Source organism: Lithobates pipiens, unplaced genomic scaffold (genome assembly GCF_037356315.1).
Source record: "Lithobates pipiens isolate NorthernLeopardFrog02 unplaced genomic scaffold, aLitPip1_a1.2 Scaffold_13, whole genome shotgun sequence".
NCBI lineage: Eukaryota > Metazoa > Chordata > Amphibia > Anura > Ranidae > Lithobates > Lithobates pipiens.
Genome location: NW_027507718.1, coordinates 412067952 through 412086781, shown reverse-complemented (window position 1 = coordinate 412086781; position 18830 = coordinate 412067952). Strand labels below are relative to the sequence as shown.

The window sequence follows — 18830 nt, the reverse complement described above, 5'->3', positions numbered from 1 at the left end:
CTGCCAGTGTTATTTACACAGTAATCAGTGCATTTGTATAGCAGTGATTGCTGTATAAATGACAATGGTCCCAAAAATGTGTCAAAAATGTCCAATGTGTCCGCCATAATGTCGCAGTCACAATAAAAATCACTGCTCGCCGCCATTACTAGTAAAAAACAATTATTAATAAAAATGGCATAAAACTATCCCCTATTTTGTAAACACTATAAATTTTGTGCAAACCAATCAATCGCTTATTAAGATTTTTTTTACCAAAAATATGTAGAAGAATACGTATCGGCCTAAACTGAGGAAAAAAATATTTTTTTTATATATTTTTAGGGGATATTATAGCAAAAAGTAAAAAATAATGAGTTTTTTATTCAAAATTGTCGCTTTATTTTTGTTTATAGCGCAAAAAATAAAAACCGCAGGAGTGATCAAATACCACCAAAAGAAAGCTCTATTTGTGGGAAAAAAAGGACGCCAATTTTGTTTGGGAGCCACGCCGCACGACCGCGCAATTGTCAGTTAAAGCGACGCAGTGCCGAATCGCAAAAAGTGGTCTGGTCTTAAGCCAGCAAAATGGTCCAGTCTGAAAGAGTTAACTACCAAATTAAAGAAATATGTCATATTACTATACAATGGAGGATATCTTCCCTGAGATATGCCATGCAGCCATTGATGGAGTGCATGCATGTAGACATGCAGTGACTGCAAGGAATACACAGGAAATCAACAAGCACTAAAATGCAACAAATGATAAAAAACAAACAGGAAAACAATTATTTAACCACTTGCCGACTGTATACTGTACATATATGGTGGCAAGGCTGCTCTCCCCTCTTTGCAGAATCACATACCTGTACGTGATCCTGCACTTCCGGGTTTGAGGCATGCACTCACGGTGCCGGCAACCCATTCCCACTGTGATTGGACGCAGCAGGAGCCAATCAGCAGGTCTGGTAGACTTGATGTCGGCCGGGACCTGACGATTGTTGCCAAGAGAGGCAGAACGATAGTCTGCCGATGTAAACAAGGCAGATTGCCATTCTGTTAGTAGGGAAGGTAGCGATCCTGTGTTTCTGCTAAGCAGGAACACAGATCTCTGCATTCCCACAGTAAAAAGCACCTTGAACACTGTTAGAAAGCACTCGCTAGAGACACATTTAACCCTTTAATCACCCCTAATGTTAACCCCTTCCCTGCCAGTGTCATTAGTACGGTGGCACTGTATTAGTGTCACTGGTCCCCAAAAAAGTGTCAAACGTGTCAGTGTCCGATTTGTCCACTGCAATGTCGCAGTCCCGTTACAAGTCATTAATCAGTGAAATTACTAGTAAAAAAATAAATATTCCATAAATATATCCCATAGTTTTTAGACGCTATAACTTTTGCGCAAACCAATCAATATACGCTTATTGGGATTTTTTTTTTACCAAAAATATGTAGCACAATACATATTGACCTAAATTTATGAAGAAATATTATTTTTTCCATTTTTTTTTTTTTAAAAACTGGATGTTTTTTTTTACCAGAAAGTAAAAAATATTTTTTCTTCAAAATTGTCTTTTTTTGGTTACAGAGGCGATCAAATACCACCAAAATAAAACTATTTGTGGGGGGGCATACATTTTAGTTGGGTGCAGTGCAGTGTTGCACAACCACCAATTATCTGTTAAAGTAATGCAGTGCCATATCACAAAAAAATGGCCTGGCCATGAGGGGGGTTAAACCTACCGGCGTTGAAGTAATTATAAAAGCCATGGCAGTTTGTTGCATCTTACTTAAGCAAACTAAGGAGTTAGGTTTTAGATGCAGTTTAAGGGTCTATGTACATGTAAATGACTTACCAGTCCTTTCTGTTTCACTAGAGCTTCATCATGGCAAGGGACAGGGCACAGGTGACCGCATTTTTGTAAGGTTTTCTGACAAACCTGTCGGCATGTCGGACATGGACCAAAATGGCACCTATGTTTTTCTCTAGTCTCATGATGGCAGGTAGAAGGGCGACTTCAAGAGGAAGACAATGCATGTTTATTACATTAGCAGCGATAATTTATTTACATACAAATGTATTATGGTGGTAGAAAGCTTTATATACCTGCACACAGCCTTGCAGCGTGGTGGTTTAGTACTGCGTTCTCTGCCACAAGGAACAGTCAGCATAGTTTTGCCACAGTTACATTTCACATCCACAGTCACTGGACAAGGGTAGCAGCTTCCTATAATTAAAAAGAAAAAATAGAATCCCCTTTCCACAATAATATCCGCATTAAAAAAGTGTGGTGCTAAAGAAGTAAACTTGAGAATAGCAAAATAAAGCACAAAGCTAAAGTCTGCACTGATGTCTATCAGTAAACACTGGTAAAGATGTAATGCAGCCATTTTTTACATAACATGGACCTCTCATTGAGGCTCGGTTCACACTTGGGCAGAGCGATTTTTTTTTAGGTGCTTTTACTAGAGAATTTTGCAAGCGTATTACAAGCATTTGACATGTTTATTCTAGCTTCAGGCGTTTTTATTTTAGCCAATAGAAAGCACTAGGGGTTGAGTTGCTTTTTTGCCAGAAAACATAACAAAAGCGCATATGTTGAGCAATTTTCAAGCATTCCTATTGAAGTCTAATGGGGCCAATTTGCCTCCAATCTGCCTAAAGAAGCTCATGTACTTTGAGTAACAAGCATTCCGCTACAAGCGAAAAAACGCCATTTGGTAAGAGAAGTAACCACTAAATGTAAGCAAGTCTGTAGCAGAGCAAGTTCATATTTTAGAAAATTTCTAGATTTTTTTATTTTTTTATTACAAACCTAAAAAAAAAGGAAGACGGATCCCCTGCAGATTTTGCAAGTTAGCCCACTTACGAAGAGATGAAGTTCTATAATTTTGATCATAGGTGTATTTTAAATGATAGACACAGATTATCAACCAAAAATCCAGAAAAAACACATGATACAAATGGCAACTAAGGAGTGGCTCAAGAAAAAGCACATTAAGGTCGTGGAGTGGCCTAGCCAGTCTCCAGACCTTAATCCTATAGAAAATGTATGGAGGGAGCTGAAACTTCAAGAGATGGCCAAGAAACCTTAAGGATTTAGAGAAGATCTGTAAAGAAGAGTGAACCAAAATCCCTCCTCAGATGTGTGCAAACCTGGTCATTAAAGTGGTGTGCCCATTAAATAATAATTTAAAAAAAATTAACAACTCAGCAGCTACAAATACTGCAGCTGCTGACTTATAATAATCGGACAGTTACCTGTCCCAGGGTCCAGCGATGTGGGGGATCGGATCCCCGCTCATCACCCCCTCCGTTCAGTGGCGCCGGCATTGTAACTGTGGGCGCTTGGCTGTGGCTGTCACGTTGTGAGTGGCCGCGCAATCATCTGGGATGATTGACAAGAGGGAGGGGGCAGAGCTGAGCCCTTCCTGCACCAAAGGGTAAGTGATATCACCAGCCCAAGCTCTAAAGGAGGCAGACTATGAGGGACCCCCTAGCAACAGCCATTTAGAGGCGAGTAAAAAAAAATATTAATTTTTTTTTTGTGTGTGAAACCCCACTTTAAACTACAAGAAACTTCTCATCTCTGTGCTTGCCAACAAGGTCCACCAAGTAAATAAGTCATGTTTTGCTTGGGGATTAAATACAATTTTTACTCACTGAACTGCAACTCAATTTATAACATTTGTATCATGTGTTTCTGGATTTTTGGTTTAGATTGTGTCTCCATCATTTAAAATACATCTATGAAAAAAAAAATATAGAACCTTAATTTTTTTGTAATCAGAGAAACTTGCAAAATATGCAGGGGATCAAATAATTATTTTCCCCACTGTGTATACAGTATCTCACAAAAGTGAGTACACCCCTCAAATTTTTGTAAATATTTTATTATATCTTTTCATGTGACCACACTGAAGAAACTACACTTTGCTACAACGTAAAGTAGTGAGTATACAGCAGTGTAAATTTGCTGTCCTCTCAAAATAACTCAACACACAGCCATTAGACCCCTTTCACATTGGGGTGCTTTGCAGGCACTACATCGCTAAAAATAGAGCCTGCAAAGCTCCCTGAAAGAGCCACTGCTGTCTCCCTAATGTGAAAGCCTGAGGGCTTTCACACTGGAGCGTTGCACTGGCAGGACTCAAAAAAAAAATAAAAGCACCCAGCTAGCTGCCAAAAGGCACTGCGAAATTGATGGTAAAGCGCCGCTTAAAAAAAGAAAAAAGAAAAAAAACCTCCGGATGCAGGGACCATTGCGGCTCAAAAAGTCCACCTGCCACTTCTCCACTCCACTGGAAAGAAGACTGCTGACAGAAAAGGCAAATGCTTCTCTGCCCATGTCAGAGTATGGTCCACCTCATTCTGGGTCGCCTGACTCCTGGTACCCCCTTGGTGGTTGATGTAAGCCACTGCTATGGCATTGTTGGATTGTATTCTGACAGAGGACAACCCTGCAACCTGAAAGTCCAGGATATTATAGCCAGACGTGCTGCCCGAATCTCTAGAATGTCGATGGGCAAGGCTTTTTCAGGCTCTGACCACTTCCCCTGGACAGTGGCCTTCTCCAGAACCACCCCCCTCCCCCCCCCCAACCCAATAGGCTGGCATCCATAGTAACTACCTTCCAGGCTACCGTCAAAGGATTTCCCCCTTTTGCAAATTTCTGGCTATCAACCACCAATTGAGATTCTGGAGCACCTTTGAGGACAGATACATTGTGTAGTCCAAGGCTTGGATCCTCTTGTTCCAAACAGACAGAATACTGTTTTGCAACAGTCTCCAATGAAATTGGGCATAGGGAATAACTTTGAACAAAGCCAAAATTTTCCCTAGCAACCTCAAGGCGAATGGAAGGATCCTTCTTTCCCTTGACCACACGGGCCAGATCTCTTATAGCCCTGACCTTCATTTTTAAAAAAAGTTTAAATGAAGGACGCCTACTCCTTCTTTTAACCAGTAAAAGGGCACTCTTACCACCTCAATTTCTTCGGATATACTTATCCAAATTGTCTCCGAACAACCATTCCCATTGAAAAGGAAAACTTGCCAATAGCTTTTTGCATGGCAATTCAGCTGACCAATGCTTCAACCAAAGAATTCTGTGCATATGCACAGATAAGAAGGCAAAGCATGACACCTGTTGAATAGAATCTTTAAAAACATCAAACACAAAACAAGGCCTTTGGCAGCTCTGCTAACTCGCAAGCAGCTTCCCCTTAAGGAGGGACACCTTTAATGACCTGTTTGATTGAGCTGGTCTTTTAAGGACTGACAAACCCCCATCGCTGCTACTGCAGGTTGCACTGCTGAACCAGCTATAGAAAAGGAGGCTTTAACCACTTGAGATCCGCGCTATAGTCAATTGACGGCTGCAGCGCGGATCTCCTTTTCCGGGACAACGTCTATTGACGTCGTCCCGTGTACGAGCAGCCTGCGTGCGCTCTGTGATCGGGGAGTCCACGAGGCTCGCCTGATCACCGATCCGTGCAAGGGGTCGATCCCGACCCCTTATCACGTGATCAGCTGTCAGCCAATGACAGCAGATCAGGTGACATAACGGAGCCGGTAATCGGCTAGTATTCCTCCTCGCGCTGACAGCGTGAGGAGAAAAAAAAAAAGCCGATCACCGGCGGCCGTGATCGGGACATCAGTCCCGATCATGGCCAGCAATGCAAGCGCCCACCTGCCCCCTGCCAGTGCCCACCTGCCCCCTGCCAGTGCCCACCTGCCCCCTGCAGTGCCACCCTAATAAAAAGTTAGTGCCCCCGTCAGTGCCACCCAGCAGTGCCCATAGTGCCACCCAGCAGTGCCCACAGTGCCACCCAGCAGTGCCCACAGTGCCACCCACAGTGCCCATAATCTGCCTCAAAGGTGCTGCACTCCAGTGCCGCCCATCAGTGCCCAGCAGTGCCGCCCATCAGTGCCCAGCAGTGCCGCCCATCAGTGCCCAGCAGTGCCATCTATCAGAGCCACCTATCAGTCCCATCTATCAGTGGTACCTATCAGTGCCCATCCGTGCCACCCATCCGTGCCACCCATCCGTGCCATCTTATCTGTGCCCATCTTTGCCCATCAGTGCCGCCTTATCTGTGCCCATCGGTGCCGCCTTATCTGTGCCTATTAGTGCCGCCTTGACTATGCCTATCAGTGCCCACCAGTGCAGCCTATCAGTGCCCACCAATGCAGCCTATCAGTGCCCACCAATGCAGCCTATCAGTGCCCACCAATGCAGCCCATCAGTGCCCACCAATGCAGCCCATCAGTGCCCACCAATGCAGCCCATCAGTGCCCACCAATGCAGCCCATCAGTGCCGCCTAATCAGCGCACTTCAATGAAGGAGAAAAATGACCCGTTTGCAAAATTTTATAACAAACTATTAAAACATGTTTGTTTTTGTTTTTTTGCATCTTTTTTTGTTTGTTTAGCAAAAAATAAAACTCCCAGCTGTAACTAAATACCACCAAAAGAAAGCTCTATTTGTGGGAAAAAGATGATAAAAATTTCATTTGGGTACAGTGTTGTATGCCCGCGCAATTGTCATTCAAAGTGCATCAGCGCTGAAAGCTGAAAATTGGTCTGGGACTGAGGGGGGTTTAAGTGCCCAGTAAGCAAGTGGTTAAGTAAAGATTCCAGCTTCTTGTCGGCTGGATCTTTGAAAACTTGGACATTGTCTACTGGACAAGATTCCTATTCACAGAAGAAATAGCAGCATCCACTGCTGGAAAACTCCATTGCTTAATGAACTTTTTCTCCATGGGATAAAGAAGAGAAAATCTTCCAGGAGGAACAAAATACCTATCTGGGTGATCCCAGTCTGCATATATTAGGTGCTCCAGTTAGTGGGTGTAAAGGGAAAGCATGTGGGCCCTGTGGAGGCCTCAAATAACCCAAAGAAGAAAAGGGGTCCTTAGCCACCTCCACTGGGGGCAACTTGAATGCAGAACGGACCAATTCCGTAAGGGATCCATAAGGGATTGGACTAGCAGTTTTTGGGATTGCGAGGCTGAGAAGGAGTCATCTGCCTGCTCTTCTTCCCCTCAATGTCATCTGCCCATTCCTTTTCCAATACTGGAAGGTCAGGAGGGGGAAAAGGGGACCTTCTGCATTTTTTTCCTGGACTGGGAGACAGACGCAATTATGTTGGCTAGTTTTCCTTCAAAACCAGCAAAGGCTGAAGCTAAATCGTCCTGGCCAAGACCATACAATGGTTTAACAAGACAGGTTCCACTCAGACCAGGCCTCGCCATGGTCGACCAAAGAAGTGCACGTGCTCAGCACCATATCCAGAGATTGTCTTTGGGAAATAGATGTATAAGTGCTGCCAGCATTGCTGCAGAGGCTGGAGGGGTCAGCCTGTCAGTGCTCAGACACACACTGCATCAAATTGGTCTGCATGGCCATCGTCCCAGAAGGAAGCCTCTTCTAAAGATGATACACAAGAAAGCCCGCAAACAGTTTGCTTAAGACAGGCAGACTAAGGACATGGAATACTGGAACTGTCCTGTGGTCTGATGAGACCAAGATTAACTTTTTTTGGTTCAGATGGTGTCAAGTGTGTGTGGCAGCAACCAGGTGAGGAGTACAAAGACAAGTGTGTCTTGCCTACAGTCAAGCATGGTGGTGGGAGTGTCATGGTCTGGGGCTGCATGAGTGCTGCCAGCACTGGGGAGCTACAGTTCATTGAGGGAACCATGAGTACCAAAATATGTGTAAGGAGCTGAAGGTTCCAGTTACCAAACATCAACCTCAAAACCTTAAGGAATTGGAGAGGATATGTAAAGAGGAGTGAGACAAAATCCCTCCTGAGATGCGTGCGAACCTGTTGGCCAATAAAAAGAAATGTCATGTCATGTCTTGCAAAGGGGTCAAATACTTATTTCACTCATTAAAACAGAAATCAATTTATAACTTTTTTTTAAATGTGTTTTTCTGGATATTTTGGATGTTATTCTGTTAAAATAAACCTATCATTGAAATTATAGACTGATCATTTCTTTGTCAGTGGGCAAACGTACAAAATCAGCAGGGGATCAAATACCCTTTTCCCCTCACTGTATCCATTCTGTGAATATGTGCTTTCTGAACTTCTATTGCTGCTTCTTAAATACCATCCCCTACTTTTTCTTATTAGGACACCAGTCATCAGGGAGGAAGCTCTTATATGTAAAAGAAAGCCCTGCTCCTCCAACAAGATGGATACCACTAGCAAAAAAACAGCTGCAGGGTGCCAACAGGCCAATGAGAAGTAATTTTCCTCTTTTTTTTCTGGGCACAGCTTGCAACGTTTGGCCCTTCTAAAGTTCACAGAAACTTACAGCTGTCAACATCAGCCCTGGAGGTACAAATAGCATTAATATTAACAGGAAATTTTAGGTGCTAAGCCTGGTACACACCGTGTACCAGCGGGTTAAATGAAAAAAAAAAAAAATGGTCAGCTCTGGTCGGAGCCGCTTTACCAACGATCCGATGTTAGTACATCAATCTCCCCTGCGGATCTATTGTGTTCTATTGTGCCACCGCCAGAACAGTCCAGTCAGTGCTCTTGCTCCATTGGGTAAGAGCGCTGATCGAGAGCCAGTTGGCTTCTGTCAGACCGGTTCCCATACACATGGCTGAATGTCGGAAACCGTCCTGTATTGGGCTTTAGTCCAATTTAAAATGTAACCATTAAAATGTATTGCTGTAGCACTATCTTTGCCTTCAATTTCCTTCAGTTATTTTCCATTTATTTCAAGCTTTTAACAGAGTACATTTCCCTTTCAACTGTTAGCCGAGATTCACATAACTATTCTTTTATATTATAATAAATCAGCAACTAAAATCTTATGGATGCTAAACATTAGCTGCTGTGTAGTAATATCTTATATATGAAGATGCAGGTCCCACTGATAACCTTGGACTGCAGAGCGGCTGTAAACTTATAAAGCAATCTGCCATTTTCTATCTGCAGGTTTTTAATCTGATCAGCGGAATGTCAGTAAGCGAGTGATCAGAAACTCATTCTAGGAAAAATACCACACAGACAGCAGGACTTTCATTTTGTGTTTTATCAGAGCGCTTATCCGAGTGACCTTTAGAATAGATCCTATTATTAGTTACATTATATTTGAAATGCAAATGAAAGAAAAAGGCACAGAAAAGCTCATAAAGAATCTTGGCGTTCATCATAACCTTTCAAATGATCGGGATATAAAGTGCTGGGCATTCCAATAGTGACAGTGCCATAAATAAGGTCATTATTTCTCTCTCAAGAATGATTTTCTCATTTCTTTGAAGCAATGTTTCTTTCAAGTTTAGCAGCGTAAATCATTAGCTGTTCTTTATACGCTCAATTTGTTTTCTTGTTTTGATTACTGCCACGCTGTGGTACTACCCTGTTTACCCAAAGAAAAGCCCTAACCTGAAAATAATCCCTACTGTGATTTTTGGGGAGGGCTGCAATATAAGCCCTATCTCAAAAATAAGCCCTAGTTTAAAGTGATTGTTAAATCCTAAAATGCACTACACTTAAAATATTATATAAATGTAAAAACTGTGTATGTTGCTGTAATATATGTGTGATAAATGCCTTCTGTATGGTGCTGCTCAGCTGATCCTCCCCCTGTACTCCTCTTTTCCCAGCTGGCAGCGGGGATGTCAGCACCCCCCCAGGCAGGCAAGGAGGGAGATGGGGAGAGAAGACAGCACATGTCAAGCCCTACCCTAAAAATAAGTCCTACTGGGTCTTTTGTTGCCAAAATTAACCTTGGCTTATTTTCAGGGAGACACGGTAGCACAATTAGCTATACAAATGTGTTAACAAGATGATAAATAAAATCGTAATACAGACTTTAAAAATGACCTAAAACTTGCAGGCTGTTCTTCATAAACACGGTTTTAAAAAAAGACATCAAAATAAATGCGTTGTTCCTCAAACCAATGCAAAAATTGGGTAAGAGTTGATAAATGTTTTTACTCCAGGCTGGAATTATGCTATTAGCCCATCACAGAGAGGCCAGATTGTGAGACTGAGCTCTAACCAAAAAAGGATCAGACCTCTCCACCTAAAATTGCAACGTCTCATGTAATCCTGTTTTAAATGATCCCCAAACAGCATATTTGGCTGACATGCACTCAATTGGTAGAAACAACCCTCAAGAACTCATGATCAGTGCGTAGGTTTAGGTTTAACCCAGGGCTTGACAAATTTGCTTTGAATCTAGGAGCCTCTATGCTACGTCCTAAAATTGCAGAACACATCAGGCAGGAAACACCTATTGCCCATCCTGTCACACAGTGCCCCCCCAATACATTCCTCTCACAGTGTCCCCCTTCCCCTCATATACTGCTCTCACACACAGTGCCCCCCCCCCCACCCCCATATACTCCTCTCGCACAGTGTACTCCTCTCCCCCATGCATTCATCTCATAAAGTCTCTCCCACCTCATACACAGTTCTTCCTCCTCTGTTTCTGTTGGTGGGGACCCTGGGGTGTGTCTCCTTTCACCTGAGGAATAGAGTTAAACTAGCCCCCATGCCCCACCTCAGACTACCCTCCCTGCAGGGCCCAGCCAGGTCACTCTTTGCCATAGACAGGGCTCACTGACAGTTCCTCCATGTGCCACTCTTGTTCATTTGCTGGCCAGCCAATCATGGAAACCGCCATCCCCAGCTCGCCTCCAAATTAGGGGAAGGGTCAAAAGGGGGCAGGAAGCTCCAGTCAATGGAGAGGGGAGAGGCTGACAGCCTGCCCAATCATCGTTCACCCCGCGCAAGGGAAGAAGAGAGTAGGTGAGGAGCTCAGTGGGCGGCTACCTGAGGTCATGTCTGGTGTCACTGGCAGCAGTGGATGGGCTGGCAGGAGCGCCAGGACTTGATTTCTGGTCACCGTGGTGACCTGGGCCTTGTCAAGCCTTGTTTGATCCATCTATGGCCGTTCCCACTATTGAGAAGCTGATCTCATGACCGACTTCTCTTGAACCAGCTTGTTGGAAAATGTTCCTTCGCTTAATGTATTATGAAAGGGGAGGTGTCCTTTGAGTCCTTAGTGATTGAAAAACTCCCTTCTAAACTGACAGGAGCAGGTGGAGGTCACCCCAGAAGGGATCAAGAAGGTCTCAGAAGGGGGTACTGGGAACAGCAGTCTGGGTTATCATAATCAGTTCTGTTAGGGGAAATGTCGCAGGACAGAAGCCTTCTGTGTCCAGTCACTGTAGACAGTGGACACCCAAGCAAATTCATAGGATCGCTGTGCTATATAGAGCTAGAGAGGCAGAACCATAAGACCCAGCCTGTGTGCCAGATACTGGCAAATTGTGCACACATGCACAGTATGCCCAATGGCACAGGCTTTAACTCCCCCGCCCAAGTCCCAGCGGTGTTAAAAAATAAATAAATATATATATATATAGCTTTCCTTTTTTTTTCTAACAGGAGCGACTGAGTAAAAAAAAAAAATTAAAACAGAACAGTTGGAGTGACCAAACTGTTCCTGACATTTTTTTTGCGACTGAATGAGTCTCAGCCAGCATTCTGCAAGTTTATATTTCAGGGACAGTAACAACAGCACACTGGGTTTCAAATAGGGTAAATCTGACTTCCTATCAAGGTCTGTGGCTTCTCCAGATCAAGGGTAATCAGCTTAAATTTAAATAGGAACATACTCTTATCCTTCAGTTTCCTCCCCCATGTCTGTGTGGGTTTCCTCAAAGAGCTCCAGTTCCCTCAAATCCCAAAACACGTTCTATTTGTTTTGCTGTCATCCACTCAAACTGGCTTTATTGTGTGGACTCATGGTTGTGGTAAGGACATTACAGAATATGCTCCTTTAGGGACTGATCTAAATGGTTCAAGGTTTTCTGTAATGTTCTCCAAAATGTGTTAGCTCTTAGAAAATAAGTAAAATTACCAAAAGAATAAAACATGTACGTTCTCTTTATATCTTTTCTTACCTCTATGGCACACCGAAGGACACTTATGATTTCTGCATCCCAGGGTACGTCCACATTGCTGGTCACAGGGCGGGCAGTTTCCGGTGCAACACTATGTACAAGGAACAAATATTTCGTTTTATCTAACGTATAACACATGAGCTTATAAAACAGTATCTGTGAAAGCATCAAAAGGCCACTGGATGGCCCATGAGCCCAAAATAGCTACAATAAGATCTTCTGATAACTAAAAATAATCATCAAGCATCATGTGTCCATATACATCCACTCTACCACATGATGGTAAATATACAGAATGTGGTCTACTAGCCAAAAAATAAAATGTTCTTCAGCAGATCATGCCGTTTTTCAACTACGTCATGGTAAGGAGCAGTGGCTATATACACCAGTGTGCATTCACAATCTAACTCATTTCATATACATGGGAGTTAAAGAAAAAAAAAAAAGTGCAACACCACTCACACTGACAAGTGTAACTATTAAAATTGACTGTCACCTTGCCCATGCAGAATGTTCCTCCCCCCGATCCCCCTATACTTACATTCAATGTGCTTATCCACATCTGTTTCTCCATCAGAGCTGGGAATCCAAACCCTAGTAATGCCTTTATCAGATCAGATGGTTTCAGAGTTCCAAGGGTTTGATGACAACCTCCCTCACCTCATGTGACCATGTACTGGTCTAGTGATTAGCGGCTGAGGCCCAAGCATTGCATTCTGGAGAAAGGTCATATGCCCCCCCATAACCAGAAGTACTAGTGATTTCCCCAAAAAATCCAAGGGAATAGCGGGGGAGAAGTGGGGGGGCACAGTGAAGGCAGATATACGTTTTAAAGAGACTTGGTCATAAATGGATAAAGTCTCTTTACACATACATATTATTCACACAATTACACTATACCACTTGTCTACTGGGCACTTTCACCCCCTTCATGCCCAGGCCAATTTGCAGCACGGTCACATTTTGAATGACAATTGTGACATTGTACCCCATTACATTTTCATAATTTTTTTTTGAGTTTTCTATTGGTAGTATATAATCACTGCTCAGTTTTTTTTTGTTTTGTTTTTTTTTAGCAAAGAAAAGGTTTTTCTTTGTTTCTGTCTGTACATTTTGTAAATAAGTAATTTCTCTCCTTCACTGGTTGAGGTGGCACTTTTGGGCATCATTAATGGCTACTGATTGGTGTTACTGATGGGGCTGATGATCAGTGCCCTGATTACCTGTACAGTCTCCCCTGCGAGGAGATGCTGTTGATCAGCTCTCCTGGCCACACAACTCTGTCAGTGTGAGCCAAGGAGAGCCGATGGCACTTCCGTGTTTACATGAGACCAGCTGTGATTGGACAAAGCCGATCACATGAGTAGAGTTGCATCATCCGCTCTTTACCGAGATCAGGGTTGCACCGTGTTCCTAGGACCGTGATTTCTGCGCGCCTCCGTGGGTGCTAGAGAGAGAGCGGTGGTTCTGGGACGCCATCATATGGTGGCATCCCAGAAAGAGTGCATCCCGCCCCCCATTATTTTACTATATGATGGGCGGGAAGTGGTTAAAAATGCAAAAGTAACATTATTAAATGTTATTCAGTTTATGTCACTTTCTTACCCTGATGTGTCTGAATATCATTTCATTGCATGAAAACTGGCATTCTTTTAGACTAGGCTTATAAATTATATAGATTTTGGAAACTTTAATAAAAGCTAGACGAGACAAAGCGGATTATCAGACCTGAGGAATGCCTCATCTCCTCCAGAAACGGAAAATGAAAAGCTATAATTTTTCTCATCTCTAAACAATTTACTTTGTTATCTATTCACAGTTTGGATACCACAACATTGTGTCATAATAAAACATTGATAGTACGTGTAATCTGCAACATTCAGCGCTTAATGCAACAGTCACTATAAATTGTTTACCTTCTTAAGAGCCTTCTAAACAGTTAAACACACCAATAAAATGCATTTACAGAAACCACTGTATCTCTCAAAATATCTGTAATTTTGTCAAGCCGATCAGGCAAATCACAAAATGTGTGGACCACCAAGACCCCTTTCACACTGGGGAGCTTTGCAGGCACTACAATGCTAAAAATAGCGCCTGAAAAGCACCCTGAAGGAGCCGCCGCTGTCTCTCCAGTGTGAAAGCCCCAAAGGCTTTCAGACTGGAGTGGTGTGCTAGTGGGACGGTAAAAAAAAAAAAAAAAAAAAAAAAAAAAGTCCTGCTAGCAGCATCTTTGGAGCAGTATATACACCCCTCCTGCCCATTGAAATCAATGGGGAAGTGCAGCTATACTGCCGGCATAGCGCTGCCGCAGCATCGCTTTGCGGTGGTTTTAACCCTTTCTTGGCCACTAGCGGGGGGTAAAATCCTCCGCTAGCTGCCGAACAGTGCAGCAAAATTGACGGCAAAGCACCGCTAAAAATAGCGCCGATTTACCGCCAGCGAACCCACCGCCCCAGTGTGAAAGGGGCCTAAATTTAGAGCCTGCAGTTTCCTGCCGACACCTGTTTTAGCATCCCTCCGATGAGGTCCTCCTACTCCTATGCCCTGTAAATTGCCTATACACCTCCCTCATCATTCCCAAATGCTTGAAACATAAACAAATGACAAAAAGCGAATCTAAAAAATATAAAAATTTGTGCAATGTTGGTAGCATCATATATAAATAGATGTATCTATTCACGTGTACTGCAGAAACATAAAATTGGCCTTTGAACACAAAAAAAAAAAAAACAAACACCTTTTACATTTTCACAGTTTCACAGTGTGAAAGAAACTTCCAGTAGTATATTGCATTCATCTGGTCTGACTTCTTTTGAAATCGAAAGCTTGTTTTTTTTTGTTTTTTTTTTAACAGCATTAACGAGGGTATACGTGTTAATCACCCCCCCCCCCCCCCTCCCAATTAACCAGTGGATTGAATGAAAAAATGCTCTCATATCCCCACATCCACACAAGTGATGTGGAAGCAGGGATCTCTTCCACTGCGCTAATGTATTCTGGCAGAATGGGCCATTGGCCGCAAGCACTGATCGAATTCGGTTTTTTCAGCAGGACCATTTGACAGAAACCAGTCTATAGACTGGCATCTGCTGAACAGACAGCGTGTATGCCCAGCTTTAGGGAAAACTGTGCACCAAGTGGTACATTCTTCTGCACTTTAAGGAAACATACTTCACCACAAAAGGCCTGTTTACTACAAGCAGCTTTTAAACAGACAACTGCCATTGATCTAAGCCCTTGTACACACGGTCGGAGATTCCGACAACCAAATCCGTCGGATTTTGTCCGACGGATTTTGTCCGAAACTGTTGCATACACACGGTCAGACAAAGTTGTCGGAAAATCCGACGGGATTACGTTATTTCATTACGACAGGACTACGTTCACGCTAGTAGCCAATAGCTTTGGTGTAGGAATTTGATCTGAGCATGCATGGCACTTTGTCCGATCGGAATTCTCTACACATGATCAGAGTATGCTTGATCGGAGCATTTTGTGGGAAAATTTTACCAACAAGTTGGAAAACTTGATCCGTCGGATACTCCGACGGAAACAGTCCGATGTAGACCACACACAGTCGGAATATCCGACAAAACAGTCCGATCGGACACATTCCGTCAGAATCACCGACAATGTGTACAAGGGCTTAGACATGGATGCTCAACCTGTGGCCCTCCAGCTGTAGCGGAACTACAACAAACCCCATGAGACATTGCAAGGCTGATAGTTACAAGCATGACTCTCAAAGGCAGAGGCATGATGGGAATTGTAGTTTGGCAACACCTGGAGGGCCACAGGTTGAGCACCCATGATCTAAGAGGAAATCAGTAGTGAGCTCATTATTTTAACTTAAAATTATGTGAACTTCCTATTTTCTATATTTAGCTATTGTGTTCAATATATAGATTTGTAGGCTAGCTAGTAAAAAAGAAGCAATGTTTTACAGTATAGTCACCTAGTCTCCTTGTTCAACCACTGTTTGAGCACTGCAAAACAGCAAGTAGAACCTGCAAACCGGTATGTAATGAGCATATAATGCTGCCCCTAGTTAAATATTTAGTACAAACTACACACAGAAAGCTGTAGAAACCTTTTCTTGGAGTATATCCCAGGACACAGAGGACTTTGTTATTGTTATTTGCTGCCACCTTAAAGTGTTACTAAACCCACAACAGTAAAATCAGTCTGTATATGCAGTAAAGCATTCTTGCTCTACTCACTGTGGAACCTAAGGGTTAATACTGCATATTGTGTAAAAAGGCTGTTTGATCCTGTCTTCTCTGACCCTCCCCTTCTTCCACTGCCCTAATCCATCACCTGATAAAACAGAGCCTTGGGGGAATTCTGTACAATACATGCTGAGTTTGATGCGTATTGCTCTGAATACGTGTTTGGTGCTGTAACGGCAGCCATCCTTTCTGATAAGTGTCCATTTCACAGGGGTTCAGTGGAAGGTTATGGAGCACTTCCTTGGACTGCCATTCTTCACCTTTATTGTGCAGTTGCACATTATCACACTGGACTGTTTACATTAAAGTTTTTTTTGTTTACTTTATTTTGCTATGGGACTTTCATCTATGAATATATCTCCCTCTTATCACTGAGTGGGATATATAAAATATATGCGATTGCGTTTCATATTCAATTTTTTTCATTTAGTGTGTGTGTGTGTGTGTGTGTGTGTGTGTGTGTGTGTGTGTGTGTGTGTGTGTGTGTGTGTGTGTGTGTGTGTGTGTGTATATATATATATATATATATATATATATATATATATATATATATATATATCTCTTTTCTGATGTACAGTTCTAAGTTCGGTATATTACTTATTTGTGCCAGCAGCCATTTCACCACAGTGCAGAGAGATAATTATGTTTTTTGGTTTAGGAGTTTATAATTACTAAAATTATTGCATTTCCATGTTATGTGTACTGTGGGAAAACAGATATAGTGAATGTAGGGGTCTTGGGTAACACTAAGGTAAATGGACACTGGGGAAATAAAAGATAGGAATTCCCACCCAGACATAACTCTCCTAGTTCAGCTAAGCTTCTGCCCAAAATGGATGACCACAGAGGCGTGAACATCTACCTTAGTAAAACGGGTGAAAAGAAGATGGAAGCCTAGAAAAAAAAAAATTAACAGGAGCTTGATGCCGAAAAAGCATTGACGTTCCTGGTGGAAAGGGGGGATCCTTGCCCTCTACAACAATAGGTCTGGCAATAAGCTGACAAATCCACCTATACATAATGGATTGGGAAGCAGCCTGACCCTTATGAGAACCCTTGTAGAACAAACAGGGAATCAGACTGTCAACGCAAAATGAAGCTGTAGACTTCAGATAAAACAGTTTGAACAATATCCCAAAAAATCAAGCACCATTTCCTTTAGGATATTTGGGATTAAGACAAAAGATTAAGTCAGACAAGACCAAGTTAAGACAAAGGGAAGAAATGTGTGCGACAACCTCATCAAATGCTTTAACCAAGGAATGAGACGCAATAGGCTCAATTCACTAAAAGTATATCGCTTGAAATATTTGGGTTACGTAAAACATTGTGTCCACTCCGCCTGGTGTCATGTGAGTGTCCGGTGCGGTGGTTTTAAGGTCACACGGTCACCTATATTACACTGCACCTCTACCAGTCACCTCAACTCACCCCTCACTCAATCACCGAACACTCTACTACCAGCTTATACTGCACCCCCCCCCCCCCCCCCCGCCCTCAAGTCACCACACACTGCCTGACAAACCACACCGGATTTGGACAGGAATTTCACTGCATTCCTGTTCAAATCACTTAGGTTTCTTTGCAATGCGATTTGAGCTTATTCATTTTGTAGAAGCTCAAATTGCACCGCATAGGTGTTCCGTAATAGGCAACGGCTGGTACTTGAGCAAAAGTATTGGTACTAGCTCTCAAAAAACAGGTATCGGTGCAACCCAAGTAATTTTTTTCTAAAGGTGTCACTGGTTCCTGGCCTGTCACCTTTAGCTGGGGTAAGACTAGGTTAAGGCTGGCAACAGCCCCTGCTGGCCCCCTGAAAAGCAATCCACAGGTTTTGTCAGGCAGTGAGGAGGGAATATGTTGGGGGTATTGACACAGTTCCTTATGGCCTGTTGACCATATTGACAGACCCAGGAAGAGCTCATCTTGGCCCCACTAGAGATGAAGGGTGCAGGTCAGGATTTATGGAACAATGCCCACGAGAGAGATATCTAGCAGAAAGGCACAGGGATGTATATCCAACCCCAAGTGCTATAGCTGAAAACTGAGGTTTAACTGAGAGTAGTTATCCCTGGGCAGGGATTCCTGGCTTTTTCAATGAAGGCAGCAGCATAATCCAACAATATGTATCAATATCAAAATTCCGTGTCCTGTGATGTTTTCTTAAGAAACATGGGTTTTGATGTACACATTGATAAAATTGGTCATATCAAATTTATGTATTAAAATACTCAAAAATGTATTCCTTTTTTCAAGATACATTATGTGTTTTTTTTATACTTCACTGATATTGTGTATATGCAATGACAAAAAGAAATTTAGAAGTATAAAATGCTTCAGCAGAAGGCATGCTGTCAATTTAAAAATAATTAGAAAAAAAACCCACCAGTGGCCAGATGTACATGAAAACATCTTGAAATTCACTAAAGCACTGCATTTGCCATAGATTTATTAGAAGAGATTTATTTGAAAATTATGTGCGACTTCTACAGGAAATGCTGTTCAAGGCTCTCAGTGAGAGGTAAATGGATACTGATGAATACTTTTCAATGTGTAACATTAGACGAGAAATAGAGAAACATGGGAAGCTAGGCACTGTTATTAGAGCCGTTGGCTTCCATTAGGCTTGTGTAATAAAAGTGTCTAGTTTCAAACTCATCAATCTCAGGCATCTGTG

At 42.7% G+C, this 18830-nt stretch overlaps 1 protein-coding gene across 2 annotated transcripts in view; it reads right to left on the bottom strand.

Annotated features, from left to right (window-relative positions):
• Positions 1-18830, bottom strand: part of NFXL1 (nuclear transcription factor, X-box binding like 1) — a 149926-nt gene that overhangs the window by 75020 nt on the left and 56076 nt on the right. For both annotated transcript variants that reach the window (XM_077477531.1, XM_077477532.1), the window contains exons 12-14: positions 11922-12012; positions 2087-2207; positions 1836-1995 (exon numbers count right to left, since the gene is read on the bottom strand). In XM_077477531.1, coding sequence (XP_077333657.1) covers positions 1836-1995; positions 2087-2207; positions 11922-12012 — 372 coding nt within the window. The remainder of the gene's footprint in view (positions 1-1835; positions 1996-2086; positions 2208-11921; positions 12013-18830) is intronic.